The sequence below is a fragment of the Dreissena polymorpha genome, chromosome 2 (assembly GCF_020536995.1).
Source record: "Dreissena polymorpha isolate Duluth1 chromosome 2, UMN_Dpol_1.0, whole genome shotgun sequence".
Lineage (NCBI taxonomy): Eukaryota > Metazoa > Mollusca > Bivalvia > Myida > Dreissenidae > Dreissena > Dreissena polymorpha.
This window is the reverse complement of record NC_068356.1, coordinates 72363556-72376847: the sequence shown is the minus strand read 5'-3', so window position 1 is coordinate 72376847 and position 13292 is coordinate 72363556. Positions and strand designations below refer to the sequence as shown.

General features: G+C 33.3%; 1 protein-coding gene across 1 annotated transcript in view; it reads left to right on the top strand.

Moving 5' to 3' along the window:
- The window catches only part of LOC127869807 (cholecystokinin receptor-like), a 25870-nt gene extending 16768 nt beyond the window's left edge, over window positions 1-9102 (top strand). Inside the window, exons 4-5 of the mRNA XM_052412466.1 lie at window positions 8065-8442; window positions 8972-9102. Of these exons, the coding sequence (XP_052268426.1) occupies window positions 8065-8442; window positions 8972-9102 (509 nt within the window). The remainder of the gene's footprint in view (window positions 1-8064; window positions 8443-8971) is intronic.
- Window positions 9103-13292: the final 4190 nt, after the last annotated feature.

The following is a 13292-nucleotide window of genomic DNA, read 5'->3' as shown; positions in this document are numbered from 1 at the left end:
AATTGAATGCGCCCACTTTAGGAAAAATCTCATTGAGAAAGTATGGTCTGTATGTTTTGCATCTCATTAAAAAGCATTATAAAATAACAGTCAACACTGGAAATAGGGTTTTGCGAGTAACGACTTGGAATATAATGTTTTCTTTAAGTTGCTTATTATGATCCATGCGCGTATTGCCACATATTGCTTATACGTTGGCGTCTCTTCCAACTTGTCCGAAACATATTTCTTTTTTTAATTGTTTCAACTAAGAGATATGGCCAATTATTTAAAACGATGAACATTTACAACCTGAATCGATTAATTGAGTACATACATTTTATTGATATATTATATTAAGTATGAATCAATTATTATTTAAAAAATATAACGATATTTTATTAAATGACAATTATCGACAATGTATTGTTTGCATTTCAACGGATCAAATAATTTTGTTCTTGCAATAATATTGTACGGATATACTGCGGTTACAATATAATTAAATATTGTATATCTTCAAATACAAATGTGTACTTTCTATCACCACAATATAATTTATGTTTATACTGAAACTCTTTTAAGAATTTGCCTGCTTTTTATTTGCAAGTATACAATTCAGAAAAATACAAGTAACACCGCATTGACCTTCAAATAAATGAGTCGAAAATGTGGTTATCCTAGGAACGGTCAAAGCAACCATTTCAATGGTTTCAATCCATTTAAAGGCAGCCAAACCCTCACCCTTAGCTTAGCAAAGATCACTCAAACGTTTACTTACCAACACAAACACACTTAACATAACAAGTCACCGTCTTCGAAAGTAGTATCATATACGCGATACTTTTGGCAATCATATTTAAGTATAAATTAATGTTGTTTACAAACCAGTTTCAGTAGACGACACTTTCCGCTCATAAGATTGTATTTTTCGTTAAAAAGAAGTCTTCCTAGCGAAAATCTGCTTTAGGCTGACAATGTCGTTCTTGATTAGCCTGTACCGCTTCAAACGCTTATTTGGGACGTCACTTTAGGCAAATGCATTAAATCCCATTTTCCCAGATCGAAGCGAGGCTCATTTTTATTCAGTTGCATTGCAAAAACGACCTTTGCAGCATTTTACATTCATGTATTAATTGAAAGAGCCATTGTATCGCATTGATCGTATTTGTTTGATAATCAGAGCATCGTCATCAAGCCTGTAACATGCAGATCAGCATTTGCAACATTTTAATTCAAATTTTACGATAAATAAAATCAGCAATTCGAATTTATTTTGGATGAAACCTAGACTTAAGGGCGGACTATTTATGGGCCATCGTGCCCAGATCGAATGTCCCAATGTGGTTTGATCATTTATATTATTTAAAAAGCTTTGGAAAAAGCTCGTGTATCGTATATGTCATGATAAACATGACACCTAATGGCTCAAATGTTTGCCAATATGTTAGATATTGTTATGTTTTTATGGATATTATTGCAATCTTTTACTATAACTGAACTGAGTTTAATTTAAATGCAAGATATCTTATGGAAATAACAAGCTATTACATTCATTCATTGGTTCCCTAGAATATACATGTATCTTTCATCGCAATTATTTTGCCTTGGTGTACTAGTATACTGATTAATGGCCCATTTAACTTACGGCACTTCATAGTCGTGTTCGATTGACGCGTTAAGAGTAAGACTGAAATGTGCTTCAAAATTTTAAATTCAGAAGTTTATGGACATTTGCCGGCATCAAATATGCCCGAATAGTGCACAAATACTGAATATACTATTATTCGGCAACATACATAATATATGGCAATGCTCGCAAAATACATAACCTATTGTAGCATTTGCTTGTTAAATAAAACATTCACTTATCGAATATCAATCTAATTAAAACGTAGTCAAAGATATTTAAAATGCAAATAAATTAACTGATGATTAGGAAAAAACATGAAGTCAACATAATTGAAACTTTCGGTACGATAAAATGCAACACATATAAATATCGGCTCAGTTCTTCTTTGTTTTTACAAGATTTCAGATTTCAGCATTATAAAATACATATTCTTCATCATTTAAAGGCCTGTCTTGAATTTTGAAAAGTTTTCTTTGTACAAATATTTTACCGTTTGGAGTACTTTTTTAGTATTATAAAAATATGTAACGACTTTAACAATTAACGGAAAAAATAACTGAACACAATTGCCAGGGCGTTCGAAGGCATGTTTCTGATCAAACATGTAAAGCGCGACAGAGAAAGAGGTGTTAAGTGCTGTCTCTGATGGCTCTTAAATAAATAATTTGCGATCAAATAAACGTAAAAAGGGCTATTATTAAAGCTTCATTTCTAAATATTTACACTAACTGTGGTTTCTACACATATATTTACCATATACGTTGATATGGTTAATATGGTATGATATATATTGATATCAAATACTACAGAACCTTGTGTTTTAAGATAATACTTTTTAAATTTACTTTATTGATAAATTAAATATAAAAAATGCATCCCATCCATTGATGAATACACTTCTGACCAAAGGGTTTGAATAAACTACATTTTTGTACAAGACCGCAATACGGTTTATCTATATTAAGGCGGCAATCCCAGATTCCATAATGTGTTTGATGATAAAATGTGTTTTGTATCTAATGACCTGTATTGTATAGACATTTTTCACATGCCTTTAATCAAATACAACCAAAAGGTTGGACTTATCTAATGATTAAGTTTCTTGTGTTTCGCTTATTCAATATACAATATTAAAGTAAATCCATAAGACCCAAGTGGACCACTTTCCAGTCTTCAGAGGCTGTCATCAGTGTAGAGTAACGTCGTATTGTGTGTATCGGTCTCACTGTTTCGCATTTGATTTCTTGCAATAATTAAAGAAACGTCCGCTATATCAGGTTTCTTTCTTGCTTATGGTTTACCTTATGTGTACTTAGAATGTTTAGAATGTTAAACAATATTGGTGAATGTTAAAAAACATTATGCGGCGTTTAAGGTTGTCGCATCATTCCGTTTATCGTTAAGACAATTCTTGTGTTGGAAATATCATCATCATCATCATCATCATCATCATCATCATCATCATCATCATCATCATCATCATCATCATCATCATCATCATCATCATCATCATCATCATCATCATCATCATCATCATCATCATCATCATCATCATCATCATCATCATCATCATCATCATCATCATCATCATCATCATCATCATCATTATCATCATCATCATCATCATCATCATCATCATCATCATCACATCATCATCATCATCATCATCATCATCATCATCATCATCATCATCATCATCATCATCATCATCATCATCATCACCATCATCATCATCATCATCATCATCATCATCATCATCATCATCATCATCATCATCATCATCATCATCATCATCATCATCATCATCAGAATAATCATCATAATCATCATTATCATCATCATCATCATCATCATCATAATGAACACGTATTATATGATCGTTTACGTCATCACAAGAGTTAACACGCACAATACATGATTGTATTAAGTTATTTGCGTTTTTCGATCGTATGTTACAGAAGCTGTTGTATAGGACAGTTAGAATTCTAATATTGAATAAATCGTATTATGTCATGGAATGATATGCTAACATATGTGGTGTACAATATGAATATCGTTTTTAATCCACAACAACTATGTATCTCCCATAAGCTAAGTTCCGAAACAAGTTATTCGTAGACAAGAAGTTGTCACTTCTTGAAGAGATATGAACATAATTAGTTCTAAAATTATTTCATATACAATGATCGAAGAAGACATGTATTATACGAACAAGTGTTCTTCTGTCGCGAATACAATGAGTTAAGCAGTGACAATGTAAATAAGTGTCTATTTACGTTTTTGCAACATAAACAATCAGTTGTAATATTAATGATTGCAACATAAATAATCAGTTGCAATATTAGTGATTGGAAAAAACAACAGTCAGTGGCAAAATAGGTGATTGCAACTTAAACAATCAGTTGCAATATGAGTTATTGCAAAATAAACAGTGGCAAAATAGGTTATTTCAACGTAAACAATCAGTTGCAATATTAGAGATTGCAAAATAAACAGTCAGTGGCGAAATAGGTGATTGTAACGTAAACAATCAGTTGCAATATTAGACATTGCAAAATAAACAGTCAGTGGCGAAATAGGGGATTGTAACGTAAAAAATCAGTTACAATATTAGTGATTTCAACGTAAATAATCAATTGCGATGTTAGTGAATGCAACATAAACAATCAGTTGCAATATTAGTGAATGCAACTAAAACAGTCAGTAACAGTATTAGCGATTGCAACATAAACAATCAGTTTCAATATTAGTTGATTGCAAAGTGGTAAAAGAGGTGATTGGAAGGTAAACGATTCGTGGCAATATTAGTAATTAAAAAATAAACGATCAGTGACAATTTTAGGTGGTAGCGGTTGCAACATAAACACTCAACTGCAATCGGGAGCTTTGAACATATGCTCGTCAACGGAAATGTTAGTTCTCGGCGTCACCCGCAAATTTAAGACCAGTCTTCAGTGTTTCCGTGTAATGTCAGAGTAAGAAATACACTTAAACCTAGTTATACAATTTGCTTTTATAACGGTATGTTACCAAGGCAAATGTAAAACTAAACATATCATCAATTATATTTTACATTATTTATTCAAACGCATTTTCATATCATTCCATCATTCTTTAAATACTGTTTTAGCCAAATAGTATGATGTAGCCATTTTAATTTGATAGTTATAAATGTTCTGTTCAGAATAACAATATAATTACCGCGTTGTTTTATATTTACTCTGAAAAAAAGAAAATCTAATAAATATTTCGGTATTACACTGTCGCCGGAACAGTGTATGTTCTTGTGTTTCTCTAGCATTTTCTCTCTGACAACAAGAACAGGTGTCAGTGTTTTGAGGTTAAATGATTGTAACAGAAATATCTCAAAGACACGCACCGTTGAGTGTATTTGCTAAAACATCAGAATTTATATGATCCTGTCTCTATTAAAAACCCCAGTTCGACGTTGGATAGATTGTCATGATGACAAATTTGCTGTCTTGTTAAGACCGGTTCAGTTGCACTAAGATTTTTAAAAAAAATACGTTTCCCCAAAAAGACATTGGTATGATTTGCAATAAATATCATTGCCATTGGTTATTGAAAAGATATAGAAATGTGTTATCATTGCGCTAGTTGTAGTCGAATTATTTGATTTTCTGTATTCTATGAATGTGACTATCAGTTCAAAATGTTTTATACATTTTATATTAATAACACTATTGGCAAAATATTTCTCTGAGACTAGACACTAATGGATATTAAATACAAACGTATTAAAAAGATAGCATTATTTTGACTCGAACGTGAGTACAAACTTTTGCAGTCAAATGTGTGCACACAAACTTGGTAATTCAGTAAACTGCGGTAATGTATAATCATACAGCAAACGTTCAAGTTTATGTAACTGTATTTTCGTCGTGCACGGTTTAAGATAAACATTAAAGGCTCTGGCGAACTAGTAAGAAAGAAACCCAGGCCGCGTTCCTCTGCCTTTATATAATTATGCCTCTTCTAGAAAATCCAGTCTGTGCGGAAAGTGCTGTCCCTGATTAGCCATTGTGGATTGTACTGGCGTATTAGAGACAACACTTTATTCACATCGCCCAAAAGGGGCTCAGATCTTTTGAGGTCTTTAATGAAAGTTCTTTTTCTCTTTATGCTTATTTATGGTGTTTATAAAAAAACAACGGGTATACGATTTTGACCAAGCTAGCAGAACAAGGACTAGGCATATCGAATATGGTCGTCATGGATTTGGGTCTTCCTGACCAGATATAAATCTAAAAAAAAGAACGTATATATCGTTGTAGGCTTTACAACTTACATTTTTAAACAGTAGACGCAAGCATTTCAAACGAGATCATATAGGCGTGTATGAGGGAGATAAGATGATAGTCGTTAATTTCGATTAGGTTTCCATTGTGCTTCTTAATGGTCTCAGATAAATGAAATAAATGTTTTGAAATAAAATGTTCATAGCATTGTTCCACTGTAATGGCCATAAAGACATTTTGTGTTCTGTTCCAAATATAAAACATACGATTTTTTCCCATTAAGTTCTGAACCACAAACGTATGCTCCAAGGACTACCAGGAACAGCATATCGTTCTTTCCAATTACAAGATTTTTACAGTTCGTGTCTAAAAATCCCTTTAGATAAAACCTAAATACGACATTTACCAGACATCTAAAGAAAACATATTGTCACTTAAACGCAACATTGCATAACAGTGAAAAGCGTCTTTTGTGATTAGCTTGTACTACATCGACATACTTATATATGGTTATCAGGCGAGACGGTTATGAAATTTATTGAACAGTATTGATTATAATTGTTTTGTTTATAACACATTCTCCTGTCATATATTTACAAACATAAAAAAATGTTGATTGCCACATGGGACCTCAAATTTGTTTAATTTACATACAGACAGGTTGATATAAAATGAATTACTTTTTTCTTAGATCGCTGGCTGTAATTGCATCATAAACAAATACAAAAGAAATCGTTTTCTAAATCAAAGCCATCACATAATTAACAATAATTTGTATTGTATGGTATTTTATCTGGGCGTATCTCCAAGGGTGTACATTGACTCTTAAACTTCCATAAATAAGCACAGACGTGTAGGAAGTAAGTCAAAATATTATTTATATTTAAAAGAGAGTTAACAAAAATGAAAACCTATCTGAAACAGATTTGCCATACCATTCTTGTTTTTCAGAAAGTCGGCATTTGAAATCTTTAATGAAACTTTTAATGTCCACAGCGTTTGGATTATCAATTGAATAACCAAGTAACAGTGTAAATTCTTCCAGATGTTAAATTTTCGTTCAAAAAAATGTGCGAAGATATTATGACTAGATGTAAAAGTGATAAAGCTTTTGGGCTTCCTATGTTGTAGTTATCTAACCGGATAAAAGCGTCGTCGAAAATCATTTTCGTGTATAGCAAGTGTATAGCAATCATATTCGTCTCAAATGAATTTCATGTCCATGAATTTCTTGAATACGTTGACAAGTGTTTTGATTTTGGTGACCATTGCTAAGTATCATTAGTAAATATGAGGGTCGTTCTGTGAAGACTGGGATAAATGCATGTACGTAAATTGTCATCTCAGATTAGTATATGCAGTCCGCATGGTAACTGATGTTTGCTACGAAGAGACTTTCTGTTAACGGAAAATTCCAAAAAAGCATAAAGTAAAGTCCCTTATTAGCAAGTGCAGACTTGAAAGGGCCTTCTGGGACGACACTTAACGCACATTTTTAACCTATTTGTTCCCAGAGGGCGGCTCATTTTTTACCATAACACTTAACATAGGCAGCTCACCCATCGCCAATGACTACATTACTTCTTCTTGCTCCCAACGCGTGGTTTTAATGGTGGGCATCGATTCTTCTTACCAGTGGTTTCTCGTCACCGTACTATGCTTTATGTGCATACTTGTCGAAAGTCAAGTTAAAATAATCATTATTATCCAAGTACGAAAATTGCATATCACGAATGACAATCTAAGGAAACGAAAACTTTGTTTTGGGACGTTATAGGAGATAAATGCGCTACTAAGTATTTACCGTATTGAATAAATACGCCGATTGAAACCTATATAACTGGAAAGGCAATAGCAAATTGCTCAAATGCTTCAACCAAATATGGAAATGGAGTCTTATATAGACATTACTTCTTTTCATTTAAGCTAATGCCGTCTGTTATTAGACGGAAAATATTGATTCATTCCAAGTATATGTTGTATTTGCTATTTTGGCAAGCCGATGTCGGTTGCAGATGAGGTTTTTTAAATGATAATCTAAATGTTATCAATCCATTAAATCAAAATAAAAATAATTTACCTATGCAACCTGTATATTACAATCAGTGTAAATATTACATCATAATAACACAGTGTTAAATTGAAAATTATATCCCAAAAAGTATTTCTTTTAAGTTATTTTATCCGTTTCAGCGGTGTCGGTCGGTGTGAGCTGCTACACCCTGGTTGCTATCTCCCTGGAACGTTACTACGCCATATGTGAACCACTGCGGTCACGACGCTGGCAAACTCTCTCGCACGCCCGTAGAATGCTGATCGGCATCTGGGCCAGTGTCCTCACCTTGATGTCCCCCATCGCCATGTTCCACAGGGTAATTAAGATCCAGACTGGCGGTCAGGCGTGTCGGGAAGTATGGCCGGAAATCTTGCTGCGCTTTAAAATCGACGTTATTTACAGCATTTTATTGGCAGTGATTCTTTTGCTACTTCCTCTTCTGACGATGGGATCGTTTTATAGCCTTGTTGCCAAGAAACTCTGGATGGTTTCTTCACAAATGGCAGCGCCATCTGGTGAGTATCGATTGCTTTATTCTGAAGAAAAAATGCCCGTAAAATTAAGTGTTATCTATTTTTGGTGGGAAGTTATTATTTGTTATTTCCATTAAGTTCATCATTTACGCTATATTGAATCAGATTCAACACTTTATGCGTCAATACATGTCTAAAGAGCCATATGAACGAATTATTTAAAAAAAAACACATTAATTTACTGTCATTTTACAGACACAACATCGCGAGAGAGGTTCATACGGCAAACACCCCTACTGAATGAACGTGGTGAAAGCACTCAGTCAATGACACTCGACGGAAATTTTACAAATCATGACCCGTCGAGCCGGAAACGAGTTATTCGAATGCTAGTGGTGGTCGTTTTACAGTATTTCCTGTGTTGGACTCCATTAACACTTCTCAACTCATGGGAGGCCTTCGATTTCCGTTCTGTGTTTTATTACATCTCTCCACTAACTAAATCATTCATTCTTCTTTTAGCTTACACATCGTCTTGTATACATCCCATAACATACTGCTTCATGAGTAGGAGTTTCAGGCGAGGGTTTCAGGAGAATGTGCGTTGCTCGAAACCCCTACCCACTCGCCATCAATCATTTACAGCCATTCGATGGTAAAGATGGACGACACTGTCTTATTGCCATTGATGACGACATATAGTTATGTTAACAGACGATGTGACCAAAATTTTGAAATATTTCATATTATGTATGAAGCATATTCGAATAATGCAAAAAATTGTTTATGTTGTGTGTTTTATTGTTTGTAAAATTCAAGTGTCTCACTTTCTATAATAAATCATTTATGCTGTTTGATTGTAGATATTTATTTAGAAAAATAAACCTAATCGGTGACAATGATACTATACATTATTACAGTTGTTATACAAATGAGTCGCGTTCTGAGAAAACTGGGCATAATTCATATGCGTAAAGTGTCGTCCCAGATTAGCCCGTGCAGTGCGCACAGGCTAATTAGGGACAACACTTTCCGCTTTTATGGTATTTTTCGTTTAAAGGAAGTCTCTTCTACACAAAAATCCAGTTAAGGCGGAAAGTGTCGGCCCTGATTAGCCTGTGCGGACTGCACTAGCTAATCTGGGACGACACTTTACACATTCCTTATGCCCAGTTTTCTCAGAACAAGACACAAATGTTCCAAACATCCAGATGTCCAAAGGCTCAAGTTGGCATCGCTTGCTTACACTTTGAGCAGTTTGTATATTGTATAACGATATCTGGACATTACCGTTCTTGTATAAATATATTAAATATATATGAGCCTCGCTCTGGAAAAACGAGGCTAAAGGCACGTGCAGTGTACACCGGCTAATTAGGGACGGCACTTTACACCTAAACTTAATTTTCGGAACAAGTTACAAAACAGGAATAACGATTATCAATCGATGAACATATTTTATATTGCACACAGAAAATATCTACGTTTATATTGATATCAGTGAAAATATATACTACAAATAAATCAATAACTATAGTTAATTTTAGATTAAGATCTCGTTATCTATTCTAAGGCTGTCGAATAAAAGCATACTATATTTACGATTATTGACACAGAAATCAATACAATTGTTTTTTTCTGTGCTGATTTAAAAAATAGTATTTATACAATACATTAATTCAGCGAAGTTATATACACTGATATAATAATGTTTGTATTGCTTTAGTTTCTGAATAGTTGTCGATTGCTTATAAGTATCTTTTATGAGTTGTATATTAATTACAAGGTCAGGTTAAATTATGACAGTGGGAGTATGTCATCGAATGTAAAAAAGGAATAATTATGTTAATGCATTTACAAGCATCTTTAAGTTTACGTATACCAATATGACTTTCTTCTGGACGCCAGAAATAGTAAAATGGTGTAACAAAAAACCGGAAATATCAGTTTTAAAACATTAACTAGTTACTATCAACCGTCATTTCTCCTTCCTTTATTTGTATTTCTGGTAAATGTCTGCGATGCGAATCTATAGTGCCTGAAATCGATGCGCCATTAGTCTGTAGTAATATCATTTCATCTTTCCCAAATGTATATGAACACAGATTATTCTGTCATGTTTAACAAGTTTTCACTCAAGCGTCTACTAAGTCCATTGAAGCAAGATATAGGCCACATTAAGCAGCGAGTTTGAGAATTCTTTTTTATTCTTTCGCATGTTCTGCTTTTTATATGTTTATGTATGCATACACGTATGTCAAAAAGCACACCTTCTTTAGAATAAAGAAAATAAGCAGTGATATCTTTATTTGCACGTTGGGTACTAAATGACGTATTCCAATGCAGTCCGCAATGGCTAATCCAGGCTTTTCCTCCTAAACTTGACTTTCGCTAAGAAGAGACTTGATTCATTCGAAAAATGCCATAAAAGCAGAAAAAGTCGTCCTTTAAGGACTGTTAAACAACCTATAACCACTCAACAATTTGAGAAATTGCCAAAACGCAGAAATACGTAAACCAACTTCCACGCAGAGTAATCGTTCCATGCTCTCACATACAATCTCTGCCATCACAAGAAAAGTTGGGAGGATTATAAACTTGTTAAAAATTATATTATAAAAAATAGTGTCAATTTCTTGTATATTTTGAAAATAATGTATATGTTTAGGTTCATAATGAAAAGTAAATTACCTAATTGAATCAAAGCGCTGTAGGCGCTGAAGGCCTGGGGCTAGGTTTAGTGTGACGTAAAATGCATTTAGGATGTTTTGTCCGAATTTCTCCCTTTGTCTGAATTTATACGGATTGACCCTAGAGGTTGAGTGCAGAAGCTCTGAGACTGCAAGAACAGACAATAGACCCTTTCAGTTATTGCCGGTTTTTAATTATCTCCCTTTTTGTGACGTCATGCGATGATAATCGATTGTATCGATTGTAAACGAGAACAGAAATCTTGTTAGATTTTTTTTTCAACGATGTAAATGGACTGAACATATGCACGAAAAGATTTGTACTTACCTACTTGTTAATAATGTATTATTTTCTAATGAAATTTTGATATTCGGTTTATACTGCTAATACAGCAGCGGTATTGTTCACCAGAGAACGTGATCGGAAGACTAAATACTGAAAATCCCACTAAACAAAACAACTAAATAAGCCGTATTCTTTCTTATAGTAAAACTTTTATAAATGATGTTTAAAAATAATGAAACATATATTTATTTGATCACAATTATAAGTGGTGTGGATAGTGTTGTTGTTCAGCGATCGAATATGTAAGAGATGCATTTAATCAATTGTAAAACAAAGCCCTAAAAAAGCGGAATACATAACAATTGTTAAATGTTATCATTTTCTTTTCCATTGAATGGATTTTCGTTTCGTTTACATTTATTGACAATATTAATAAATGTTAGCATACATACGGAAAAGAACTCTGCATATTATGCAAATTGAACTGTCTTTGCATGTATATTGAAATCTATTTACTATATTGATATTGAGTGATACAAATCTAGCATTTTATGATCAATAAATCTATATATTTAATTTATTTAACGCAAGTATTGTTTACCCTATTGTGATTGCGTGTTTTCATGCTGGTGTTTCTTACACTGAAATAACGTACTTAAATCTATACACGTAATAGCGGAGTTTACATTTGCCGGTACCCGTTAAATACCTCAATTGCGTACCAGTTAAATTGCACAATATTTTAATTTTATTTATTGTTATTAAACACTGTATTTTTATGATTAAACTGGCAAATATATATATACTTGTTCCTGTAAATCCATTTCCGATAATGTCTTCATTCTTTTTAATGTTAAAGTATTTTTTTGAAGCAAATGATCAGTATTTTGGCTTTAAAATTTGGCTAAAATGACTTCTTAATATGCCATTGTATTCTACTCCCAAGTTCGTTGTTAGTAAAAACAATATAATAACAACACTATAATCGTTTCAAAAATGCATTCCCTTGCATGCAAATGTTTTATTCAGACTTAACTAGTAAAATTTTATTTGATATGTTGCATGATTACCATTACAAACGATGATTTTGTCAACCTTCCCTTTATGCGCTTATATGAATTCCACCTCTTTTTGCCAACCAGTGGGCGGAGTCTAAACTTTGCAGGTGGGGTGAATGACACTTCAATTCCCATTTTCAATGGTAAAGGTCATGTTCCCAAGTGGTAAAAAGGCGCTCAAATCATATGCCAATGATCATTACCATTAAAATATAAACGGTCTGCCCTTTTTTCAATATTTGGCATTTTAATAAAATATATACGTTTAAAGTTAAGTGGTAACAGTGCTGGATTTGTCTTGCGACACACGGGGTTATTAAGGGAATGTTTAATGTATTTTCACGCTTCAATGTACTAAAAGGAAATATGCGAAAAAGCGATAGCTTTAATAGGCGTCAATATAATAAAAAAATAAATATGTGTGCAATTTACGCATATACGGTATAGTGCAAGAGACGTTGATATTATCAGCGACACTGTAGAATTTTCTCTCTGGCGGATTTTGTATCATCTCATTACGTCACATCCGGCTAAGGGACACAACTCTTACACTAGTAAATGCGAATAACTGAAAGGGTTTATAGTTGTGTATATACTACAGTGTACAGAGACGGTGGAGGACAACACGATACTGGTTGTGGGAACGATAACCTTTTGTTCAACTCTACAGATCTGGTAGAGGTTCCTCTACATAGGCGGTGAAGATATACAATAATAACATGGCCGTAAAAAACTGTTATTGTTTGCGTCAAATAAATACCTTTCAATAGCCTAAAATAGTTTTCTATTACATAATTAACAGATCAGGAAAACACTCATACTTCCTTAGTAATGTGTATACAAAAGAAAATCCACTTA